Source organism: Mirounga angustirostris, unplaced genomic scaffold (assembly GCF_029215605.1).
Source record: "Mirounga angustirostris isolate CCGP_5_RB_7025 unplaced genomic scaffold, mMirAng1.0.hap1 SCAF_1, whole genome shotgun sequence".
Classification (NCBI taxonomy): Eukaryota; Metazoa; Chordata; class Mammalia; order Carnivora; family Phocidae; genus Mirounga; species Mirounga angustirostris.
This window is the reverse complement of record NW_026991709.1, coordinates 91754164-91766037: the sequence shown is the minus strand read 5'-3', so window position 1 is coordinate 91766037 and position 11874 is coordinate 91754164. Positions and strand designations below refer to the sequence as shown.

At 42.0% G+C, this 11874-nt stretch overlaps 1 protein-coding gene across 1 annotated transcript; it reads right to left on the bottom strand.

Moving 5' to 3' along the window:
* Positions 1–4835: 4835 nt before the first annotated feature.
* On the bottom strand, positions 4836–8208 carry GHSR (growth hormone secretagogue receptor). The gene is made up of 2 exons (XM_045863680.2): positions 7413–8208; positions 4836–5212 (listed from the first exon to the last, which is right to left on the bottom strand). Exons 1-2 carry the CDS (start codon positions 8206–8208, stop codon positions 4908–4910), a joined length of 1101 nt encoding a protein of 366 aa, XP_045719636.1. The 3' UTR covers positions 4836–4907.
* Between the last annotated feature and the right edge of the window lie 3666 nt (positions 8209–11874).

Below are 11874 nucleotides of genomic sequence, written 5' to 3'. Positions count from 1 at the left end.
AGGCTGCAACACCATTGACTCTGGGGGTGACAGGTTGTAAGGGAAGAGAGGTGGAGAGGGCATGGGGGTCACAGTCCATTGCAGGGTCCTCGACTTTTTTCAATATGGAAGCCACTTCTTCTAAAAATTGTTTAACTCATTATTCAATATTGGCGCCCTTGGGGAAATAAAATTCACTATAACAAACACCTCCTCACAGTGGCAAAATACATATTTCAGAAATTAAAAGGACAAAATAGAACTGAATCTGGGAGAAGAGTGGAGCTGAGATCTCCCAGACACCGAAATTTATAACTGTACGTGGAAGAAATTTGCTATAGGCTTTAAAAATATATTTATTAAGCAATTGTTTGGTTTAGGACACCCAAAGGAAGGAAAACCAGTGTCTAATTTCATAAGACATGACATCTATAAGCTCTTTAACATTCACAAAAACCTTAAATAAAAAGAATCACAAATAAAATATCATTAGTGACATTTATGACACATTGTAAAACACAGATCAACAAAGCTGTAAGTTCTCTAATACCTAGAATACAGCAGGTGTCAGTGAAATAGGAGACGATGCTGTTGGATGTTTTTTTTTTTTTTTAAGATTTTATTTATTTATTTGAGAGAGAGAGAATGAGAGAGAGCACATGAGAGGGGGGAGGGTCAGAGGGAGAAGCAGGTTCCTTGCTGAGCAGGGAGTCCGATGCGGGACTCGATCCCGGGACTCCAGGATCATGACCTGTGCTGAAGCCACCCAGGCGCCCTGTTTGGATGTATTTATATGAGCAAGTGCTCTCTAATATGCTAAACCTGCAGTGCTCCAAGTGTTAACCATGAATGTTTTTGTGGTTTGAGCCAGAGAAATGTTTGGATTTGAGATGTTAAAAATCACAGAAAATCTTTCAAACTGTTCTCTCCATATACTTTCTGTGGGGCTAGGGGGAGAAGATGGGCTTCGGGAGACTTCTTTTGGGAGGAACATCTGTAAACATTTCGGCAGAACCTTCTGAGCAGTTATGTGAAGCATGTTTTCTGGGGGCTTCACTGAATTTGCCAGTTTTGGGGTTAATCAGTAGCCCCTTGTGCAATGAGTATACTATATCATAGCATAAAATAGTAATTGGAATTCCAGCAAATATCCAGGCAACTGGGATGGACATAAGCATGGCAGCTTTTTTTTTTTTTTTTTTTTAAGGCTGATAATTCTCCCAACCAATATGGCTAGCTTCTAACACCCAGCAAGAGTTTTCATTCAAAAGGAAAAACCCAAAATAAGCCTTATGCAAACTTTCTCCCTCAGCTGTTTCAAATTTAAATTACTGCCAAAAATTAACATAACTGAGTTCATTTAATATGAATAAATAAGTGACATGAGCTGAAAGTGGCCCTCATTTACCACCAGCACATCGCTTTCTGTTGATCTGACTTGCAGCTCATTCTCTAGATAAAAATTGTATTATCAATTCATTGAATTAACATCGGTTACTAATCATCTAGTTAAGTTGTAACTGGAGAGATCCTGGCCAGTGTTGCAATTTAAATTGCAAAGAAATCATAAGAGGATCATTAGATACACATCTTTATCTTTAACGACATTATTTACAGTAGATACGGTATTTCTGAAAGCAGAAAGCTCTATTCTACTCCATTAGACAATGTGAGAAGAAACTTTGATGTATGTACATATGTATGTCACATTTTAAAGACGTACACAATGTTTTTTAAAAGACAAGTGAGTCTTTTCAGGCGCTGGTCTTATAAAAAGTCTCATAGATTATTTTTTTTAAACTAAATTCAAGTATATGAATAAATGAAAAACACCAAAAAATTACAGCTAAAATTGCCAGTGTCAACTAATAATTGTAAATTGCAATGGTTTCAGCCTCTTAAGAAAAGCATTAGAGTGAAAAAGCTGGAGTTTCAAGTCTAATCCCATCGCTATGACTTTCACTGCAATAAAAAGTTGACTATAAAGAAATGGTTCCCAAGGTCTGACCAGTCACTAGAAGTGTTTCTAAATGTCAGTGCCACAAAACTATGATTTTAAATGATTCATAGCAAGAATGTTTTCTTTAAAGAAATTATTAAAAAGTTCTTACTCATATAACAGTCACTTTGTATAATGAAAAAGACCCAACCCTTGATTCTGTGACCTGGTGTCAGGTGTGGTGACAGATACCTCATTGCTGATCTTACCAGGAAAATGGAAACATAAATTACAAATGAAACCAATTCCTTTACTTTCCTCACATTAACAAAGCAAGCTGTGAGTGTCTACCGCGAGCAGACACACTAATCACATCTAGAGATTTGACTGGTTTGTGTAGGAACAGCCCATTTTGAGTTTATTTTGAGGCAAATACACAACAATACAGGGAGATGAATAGCCCCTTAAAATGCTGGACCATCATTTAATCCAGTGTCAAATGGAGATGTTTATTTCATAACTTAAAGTATTTATTAATTACCTACTGCAACATAACACAGAAGTGATCATGAGCTCATTAAGGATAAAATCCTTGGCTTATTAGTCTCTAGAGCTTAGAACGTACCAAGCACATAGTAAATGTTTGTGAAATGATGGACTTTTAGAAACAATTTTCCTCTAAGTTCCTCTTTTCCCTGAGTCTTAAACATTTATGATGATACAAAGATGTTATAAATAATAAAAAGGCAATGATAGGGCAAATTCAAGATCCATATCTCTAAATATTATCTCTGAGTTCTCTCATCAACACCAGTAAAGGACATTGGTAGTCCTTGCTACGTAAACTATGCCCTGTAAGTGAATTAGGCTGAGACTATAGACCTGAACTCAGAAGAAAGGGGAGACCATTGAATAGGTAGGCAACTAATTAAAAGTTAGGTTTGGTTTTCTCCACAGCAGTAAACTGTGATGGAGATGGAAATCAAGCCCTCTTTGCTTGTTTTCTCTCAAGTAGGATATACCGTAGACAAAAACTCTAAGATTTCAGGAAAGTGAATTATCTCTTTGGGATTTGCTGGACCCTATTTAGGACAATGATGCCAAATGACCTAATTAGTATTTCACAGGCTTAAATGAATGAGAGTATTTTTTAAAATGTTGATGCACTCCCAAGAATTAACTGAATAATCAATTTGCTAAAGTTCTGAATTCAGCTTAACTGGATAGTGCAGTCTTAGTATCAGGAAGGATTTCAAAAATATTTTTCTCCAGAAATCTTTCTAATTATGATTATGTTTTTCATTTTTCTAAGATAAATAGTAAATTATTTCAGCATAATAATCTTTATTTTGGTAGGGGAGAAAATCAATCATGGCAATAATTTACCTAACTGGTCCATTCAGTTCCTCTGTTGAACCAATAACTTCATGTAGGAATTCCTTATATGACTTAATGTTGTACAGGATTGTGAAGAAATCATTTTTGGAATAATATATTTAATAATGCAAAGAGTTGACTATGGGGGGGAACAATGTCAATACAAATGAAAACTTTAGTTTTAGGACCAAAATGTTCAACATTTAGTTGAAGGTGTCTAATCATTCGTAAGTATGATTCAGAGTGAGACTGGGTATCCAAGTAAACATATCTATCAGATAAGCAGTGGGATGTAAATAGCAAAGTTAATTTGGAGACAGGGCATGGCATAGGCATTTTGAAATAAATGGCTATAAGATTTTTAAAAGTTTTGCATATCAATAAGCAGTAGCATATAAGGAATTCTGAATTTTTCACCATTTGAAAAATGTCTATATTCACTAAGTTCCTGTAAGCTTTCCAGAGTAAGTTATCAATTATTCCTTTATTCACAAAGCAAAACCTTATGATTGGCTTAAGTATTTTTATTAAGCCAAATAAGGCAGTTTGTGATTGTCTATAATTTTTATAAAGTCTCATTTCCTGAATATTAACACATGTAATTCAACCTAATTTAAAAACTCGTATTTCATACCCGTTTTCTTCCAAGCATGAAGACTAGAACATTTAGGTGTAACTTTGAGGATTTATTGCACTAACATTCTACTAAGTTCACTATAAAGAATATTTTAGGGAATGAGTTTTATTTGTAAATATTTTTATAAGATTAAAAATAATTTTACATATACTCTAGAGCTGCACTGTCCATTATAGTAACCATTAGCCACATTTGGCTGTTGAACAACTTGAAAGGTGACTTGCGCAACTTGAAGAACTGAATTTTTTTATTTTAATTCATTTAAAAATTTAAAAATTATAGTAGTTTTAGTTATTGGGAAACTTTTAGGTGTGTTTGGACAACTTAGACTTATGAATCTACTTTTTCATCTGCAAATTTTATGAAACCTAAATCCATCAAGTATTACTGGTGAAAACTTCATGTCCAAATTAAGGTGCGCTGCAAATGTAAAGAACATTTCAGAGACTCTGTACAAAGAAAAGAATGTAAAATTCTCATTAATAAGTTTTATATTAACTACTTAAGTACCTTGCGTTACATTTCTCTTGGACAGCACTGATCTGGAGCTATATGAAAATTTCTAGTACTTAAAAGTTATGTTTTAGAATGCTTTACTTCAATGTCATTCTCTTAATCAAAAATTTTTATCATTATGAAAAAGTAAGTCAGATTTAGCATTTGCTTAGTAAGAAGTGCCCTAATTGCTCTCTCTGCACACCCTCCTTTCTCCAAATTGCAAATCCTTGCTAGCACCAACAGCAGAATGCAAAATCATAGACAACGAGTATGCAGAAATAGTGTGAGGGCACTGATGAGTGTGCAATCAAATCAAACTGCTCACACACTACAAGTTCTATCTTTTCTTTCCTCCCAATTGTTTCCAGAGCTGTGTGTTCTTAATTCCAAAATTAACCTTCAACTTCTTCCCAAGTTCTGCTGTGCTATGGCTTCTGGTTTAGAATAAGCGATGACTTTGCTCAGCGATGTGGTTGGTCATGTATTAATGCTAGATTCTGTCCAGGCCCGAGAACTCTCATCCTTCAGAGTGGAGAGCTTCCTCTGGGAGAAGGGTTCAAATCCCAGAAGTTTGAACACTGCCACCCGGTACTTCTTGGACATGATGTTGTACAGAATGGGATTGATGGCAGCGCTGAGGTAGAAGAGGACAAAGGATACCAGGTTGCAGTATTGGCTGATCTGAGCAATCTCCAAGGAGCCAGGTTCGAAGGACTTGGAAAATAAATATCGCCCTACGTGGAAGGGCAGCCAGCAGAGGATGAAAGCAAACACCACAACAGCTAAAAGGACAACAGGAGAGAGAGTGTGAGCTCAGGAAATGTCACAGCAAGTCACATTCTATTTTGAAGACACAGTTTTGTTTCGATTATGTATAGTATCACCATTGACTTCAGAGAAACATTATGTTCTGCTTTTCCCTATTCCTACTTTTAACCAAGGTTGGGTCTGTCTGGACTAACAGTTCAACCATTTTTGTTGAACTTCCCAATCATTTCTATTTAATGACTATTTGAGTGATTTGGGGACCAAACTGACATTTTGACTCAACAATTTATTCACAATAGTCCACCATTTCACATGTGTTAGATACAAACAAGCACATATGAAGTACAGTGGTTATACTCAACCACAGCTATGTAACAGAGTTTCCTGGGGGCACAGATTCCTTGTGTGTAATACAGACTCACAAAATTTGTATCTTTAGGAAGGAGACCAGGACACCACACCTGCTTTTCTCTTTTCTTTTTTCTTTCTGAAGTTTCACGAAAGACTGAATATGCAGTCAGGATTGAGAACCACTGAGATGGATGATACTTTGCCACCTACTGATAGACATAAATAAGTTATAAAAGACCATAAAACCCACTAACATTAATTACCATCCATCCGAGTCTTCATTTTACCCAGGTAAGATAATTTTTGTCCAAGACCTCTGAATTTCTACATTAAATTTTCAAAATTCAGAAATCAAAGGTAAAAATAACAGAAAATAATACTTCGGTCCTTGTACCACTTTAGTGATTCCCTTCATGAGGTCAAGGCAAAAGAAAATTAACATTGGTGTTGAGACACCAGTGAGGATAATTAATAGCTTAAAAATAAAATTGGAGAAAATTATTAAACTTCTTCTCAAAACGAAGTTGCATAGTAGCAACTGACTGCCACGGTAGCAACATGAATATTAGAATCCCCTGGAGGGCACTAGCAGGTTTACAATCTGTTAGTCATATTCTGAGAATCGCTGGTCTAGAAAATAAAATTTTTTTACGTTCTTTGAAAAAACAGTATCGTTTTAATATACAGGATTCCAGGAACTGTAAAATGACAAATACAAAATCAACCTGGAACGACTTCTAAGAAGCACTAAATATGCAAATAAATACAAAATGTTGGACTATAATGAGGAATAATAAAATGTACAGATTCTGGTTTTGAAAAAGCAAATTGAATTAATATTTTTGCTTGGATGTGAACACATTTTGTATTACTTTACTTGTACCAAACACATATACTTAAATTTATGTATTAAATATGCAGTACACTCCAGTCATAAAACTGCACCAAGATGTTCTTTGAAGGACCACTTAGAGAGGGATAGTAAGTCCTGTCAGCTTACACAAAGTCTTTTTTTCTCATGTTGGGAGAAGCTTACCTATCTTAGCTTATCCTGGTTTATCCTAGACTATCCTACAGGCAGAAATAGGTGGTCTTGAAAGCAAATGGAGACTCCAGCACTGATTTATCATTGCCTCCCTTTCAAAGCTATATAAACAGCAGCAGGGTAAACAGAATGGATGCAATTATCTGAAAAAATGCAGGTCAGAAAGCATACCACAATACTGAGAGAAAAATGAATCATCTCTGACAGAATTATCCACGCTGATCATATCTTTGGTTAAATTCACCACGGAATACTTTCTAGATCCAATGCCTACTCTTCCCCCAACCCCATGAATGCTTTTTAAATGCAACTTAGATATCCACAAATTGAGGCAGGAAGGTAAACCTCACCTTTAACACTTAAAGACCACAGTAGACTTTTATGAAATATCCCAGTTTTGAAGCAATGTCTCTGGGCTGATAAAATTCATTTAAGGGAAATACAAAGGAGGGGCATCGTTCCCTGAAAAAGGAGACATTAGAAGAAAGAGACACAAAGAGGTAGAGAGCAAAGTAGAGAGTGAAGACAGTGATAAGGTAGGGCGGGGGGTGGGGGGAGACAGATAAAGAAAGAAAGAGCAAAAACAAAATACACGCACACACACACACACACACAGAGACACCTACACCACGGAGAAACTAAGAAACCAAAGAGTGAGCTCAAGACAGAAACAGGAGAGAATCATTGATTGACATGCAGCTAGAGACCGAGAAAAACAGGGGAAGGAGGTAGAGGCTCAGGGAGAAGGGGAAAGGAGGGAAGGCAAGGGGAGAGGAGAGAACCCGGGAGAGAGAGCTCGAGGGCGCACTGAGACCCACCCAGCATTTTCACGGTTTGCTTGTGGTTCTGGTCCCTTAGCGAGGCGCCCACCGCCCCCTCGCCCCGCTTTCTTCGCCACAGCTTCCTGCCGATGAGGCTGTAGAGCACAGTGAGGCAGAAGACCGGCAGGAAGAAGAAGACGCTGGATACCCACACCATGACGGTGAGCAGTCCGGAGCGCACGGCGAACTCGGTGGCGCGACACTCGTTAGTGTCCCGAGGGTCGGTGCCGTTCTCGTGCTCGACCCCGACCAGCACGAAGATGGGCCCGGCGCTGCAGAAGGCCACGGCCCAGATGACCAGGATGACCAGCTTCACCCGGCCCTTGGTGACTACCACCTTGGCCCGCAGCGGGAAGCAGATGGCGAAGTAGCGCTCGACGCTCAGCGCGGTGATGGTGAGCACCGTGGCGTAGGTACAGCTCTCGCTGACGAACTGGAAGAGTTTGCAGAGCAGGTCGCCGAAGTTCCAGGGCCGGTACTGCCACAGGCGGACTAGGTCGAGGGGCATGCAGAGGAAGATGAGTAGGTCGGAGAAGGCCATGCTGGACAAGTAGAGGTTGGTGGTGGTGCGCAGCTCGCGGAAGCGCGACACCACCAGCATGGTGAGCAGGTTGCCCGCGATGCCCACCACAAAGAGTGCCACGCAGGTGGCGGTGACACCGGCCAGCAGTGGCGCGGGGAAGAGCGGCAGGAGCTCGTCGGTCAGAGAGTCGTTGTCGCGGGGAGCGTCCCAGCCCAGGTCCGGCAGCGTGAGGTTGTACCCCGGCTCCTCGCTCGGCGTCGCGTTCCACATGCTGCCGGCTCAGCTTAACTGGCTCTGGGATGCGACTGCGCTGAGAAGCTGGCCGCGGCTGGCCCCAGAGGTCCCCTTAGGCGCGGGAGAGTGCGAACGAGGAGCCGGCGCTGGCTCGCAGGGAGGATGCTTGGAGATGAAAGAGACGGAAGTGAGAGGCAGAAGCTCAGGGAGAAAGTGAGATTGAGAGCTTGGGGCGAAAAGGGGGGGAAGGGAGGGACACACACACGCCCACGCATGCACGCACTGGTGGTGAGGACAGAGTGACCCACCGGTCTTTCTGGCACCTCTGTTTTTCCCCACGATCTCCCCCAAACCTAGCCCCTAGCTGGCCCGTAGTCGCGTACCTGTCACCGGGACAGCCCCGCCAGTCCTGCCTCGCTTGCGCCTTCTTGCTCCAGCCGCATCTCGCAGTTCCTAAAGCGTCCTGGCGCGCGGCGGCCTCGGAGACCCCGCACTGCGAAATGAGAGCGAAAGGAGCTCTCTTTCCAGCCTTGGGCGCTGTCTGGTTAGTGTGGTCCAGAAGGGCAGGTCACGCCCGGGGGTGGGGGCAGGGATGGTGGGAGTGGCGGGGAGAACGCTTTAGTGGCCAGGACCCGAGTTCTTCCTCAAAAAGGACTAAGAGGTGGTAACGGACCTGGTGGGGAGAAGAACCGAGCGTGCCCTACTGGACTTGCAAAAGGGTGATAGGACGAGGCGGGGGTGGGCGGGGGGGGAAGGACCTAGTGTTTGTGTTCCGACCTGAGAAGAGACCGGCGCGCACCTGGCAAGAACCTCAGGCAGTTCTAGAACCTATGGTCGTGTTAACCAAGAGAAACAGGCTCAAAGTCGTGTGACCACTTGTCCAAGGTCACACAGCGAGTTGGGGGCTCAGGGACTAAACTTGGGGCTCCCTCCGGATTTGGACTTCTGAGCGTGAAGGGGAAGATGTGTGAATAAACTCTGTTCTGAATCCCAGCCCTTTGTACAGTCCTTCACGTCGGCGGTGGTAAGGGATATGTTGTGTAAGAGATTACTTTGCCTTCTGCAAACCTGGGGTGGGGGGCGGGGAAGGAGGAGCAAAAGTAACGGGACCTGGTGGGAGCGTGTAGCAGGCAAAGAAGGAGGAGCACAGGCTGTGAGGCTGGCACGTGGAGGGTGCGCAGGAAACATTTTTTTGAGGCATCATTGAGTTTTGTGTAGCTGTGTTCACATGGGCAAGGTCATCAACCTTTTCATTTTAAACTGCGACGATGTTTTGAGGACCACTGGGAGTGGGTGTCAGGTGTCGGGGACACAGTTGAATCTCAATTAAAAAAAATGGGCTGCATTACTGTTATTGTGGTGGCTGTTGAGGGGCAGGAACTGTGCTCCGTGGAAATGCGTCCGAGGCCACTTGCGAGGCGACGCCCCTGAACGCGACCCATGTGTCCGCCTGTCCGGAGCCAGGAAATCGACAACCTAAGATCTGAGACTGGCGGCTGTCAGCGATCTCACCAACCCGCGGGGCCTCTTCCGGCCGGGCATCTTGGGAACAACCTGAGAGCGTGTTCAGCACCGCGGCCAGCGACCGGTCCCTCCTTACATCTCTCCACAGGTCCGGTAGCTGCGCTTTCCACTTGCGTCTCAGCACCATGGTCCTGCTCCACGCGGAGGCCGGGGAGATTCCTCCCAAGCACAAACCGCATGAAGCGGCCACGCTGACCTGCCCCTGGCTTAAATGAGAATCCTTTCATTGTGTGTTAAGGGGGGGCTTTCCTGAAGCATTTTAGTGTGTTCGCACATGACTTTGACAAATGTTTTACATCGTATCTAGCATCTCAATTGTTAATGCTTTCAAGTCCACAAAGACCTAAGGCTGGATGTATCCACACATACATAAAAGATTCCACACATAGTGAGCGACTGCATGAGGGAGGTTTGACACAGGCGACCTAGTGGAGATCACACTACATAGGTCACCACTGGTGTGTTACAGATGTTGTACCAAACTGACATTTAAAAAAAATTATTTCAGGGCGCCTGGGTGGCTCAGTCGGTTAAGCGACTGCCTTCGGCTCAGGTCATGATCCTGGAGTCCTGGGATCGAGTCCCGCATCGGGCTCCCTGCTCGGCAGGGAGCCTGCTTCTCCCTCTGACCCTCCCCCCTCTCATGTGCTCTCTCTCTCTCATTCTCTCTGTCTCAAATAAATAAATAAAAATCTTTAAAAAAAATTATTTCAAACCACCAACTACTATCTTCAAAAAGATTACAAATAGGTCAGGCCACCAGTTACAGTTGACTTTAACACTTCCCACCCTACATTATCAGTAGATCTATGTGTGCAGACAAATCTTTAGTGGGAGAAAATAAACTGGGGTAAATAAAAATAGTGTAGGAAGTTATTGTCTAAGGATAAAAATCAGAAAAAGACTGTGGGGCATATTTCTAGTCTATGTAGGGCTAAAGCAACGGATGATAGATGGAGAAATCTTTTTAAAAATCTAAACTGGGCATGTGTACTAAATAGCCAACTATTTAACTGCATTCGATCATTTTCTAAAATATAGACAAATCTGTATTGTGTGATGAAGAAGAAACAAGGGATAATCTTGAAATTGGTCCTTTCATTCACAACACATAAGGTTATATAATATATAAAATTGTCTATAAATGTGTGGTAGGCAGTGGGAATAACAAAATAAATAAAACCCAGACAGGTAATGTATTTATTTACTTATAGTCTAGAGAGAAAAATACAGTTAAACAAGCAATTCCAGTACAGTATGTACATGTATTTGAAGAAGCAGATACAATGAGCTCTGCTGAAATATGGAGAAACAATGAACAACACAGAGGTGTTAGGAAAGGCTTCTCAGAGAAAGTGGTATCTGAGCTGGATCTTGAAAATTGAGTTCTGGGGCGCCTGGGTGGCTCAGTTGGTTAAGCGTCTGCCTTTGGCTCAGGTCATGATCCCAGAGGCCCCAGATTGAGCCCCACATCAGGCTTCCTGCTCAGAGGATAACTTGCCTCTCCCCCTGCCCCTCACCCTGCTTGTGTTCTCTCTCTCTCTCTCAAACAAATAAATAAAATCTTTAAAAAAAAAAGAAAGAAAGTTGAATTCTGTCAGATTAAGCAAAATATGCTCAACTGTTCAGACAGGGACACAAAGGCACTTTGGAGCAAATGAGCCCACCGTCCTTGTCCTTTGAATGGTGTATTATCATGGATTTATGGATTTTTGTATAGTCAATGCACACCAATCAATTATTGTTATTTCTTTTTTTCTTTCTGGTGCTCTGATTGTTCTGTCTTTGGCCTATAAGATCCCTTTCAAGCTGGTTCCAAAGTCTTTTGACATGTCTCACTTAGATTTTGAGAACTTCCTTGCTTTGTGGTACAGTAAGATACCCCAGCTCACCTTGTAAATTCCCTACTCTAGACCTGGGGGTAGCCATTTCTCCAAAAATTTCTGTTACCTTCTATTGGGGAATGGCATTTAGAGACCTAAATTTGGGCTGTAGGGGTGGTTATTGCCCCTGGGGCATTAGGGACAAGACCCTATCTGTGGACAGAGCTAAAACATGTGTTTTTTAAAAAATCATGAGATGATAATGATGATGATACAGTAGATGAATCAAAAGTACCCTTATCAAGTGATTAAAATTAATACCACCCATGTGATACTCTGGGAAGGACAGAAAGTC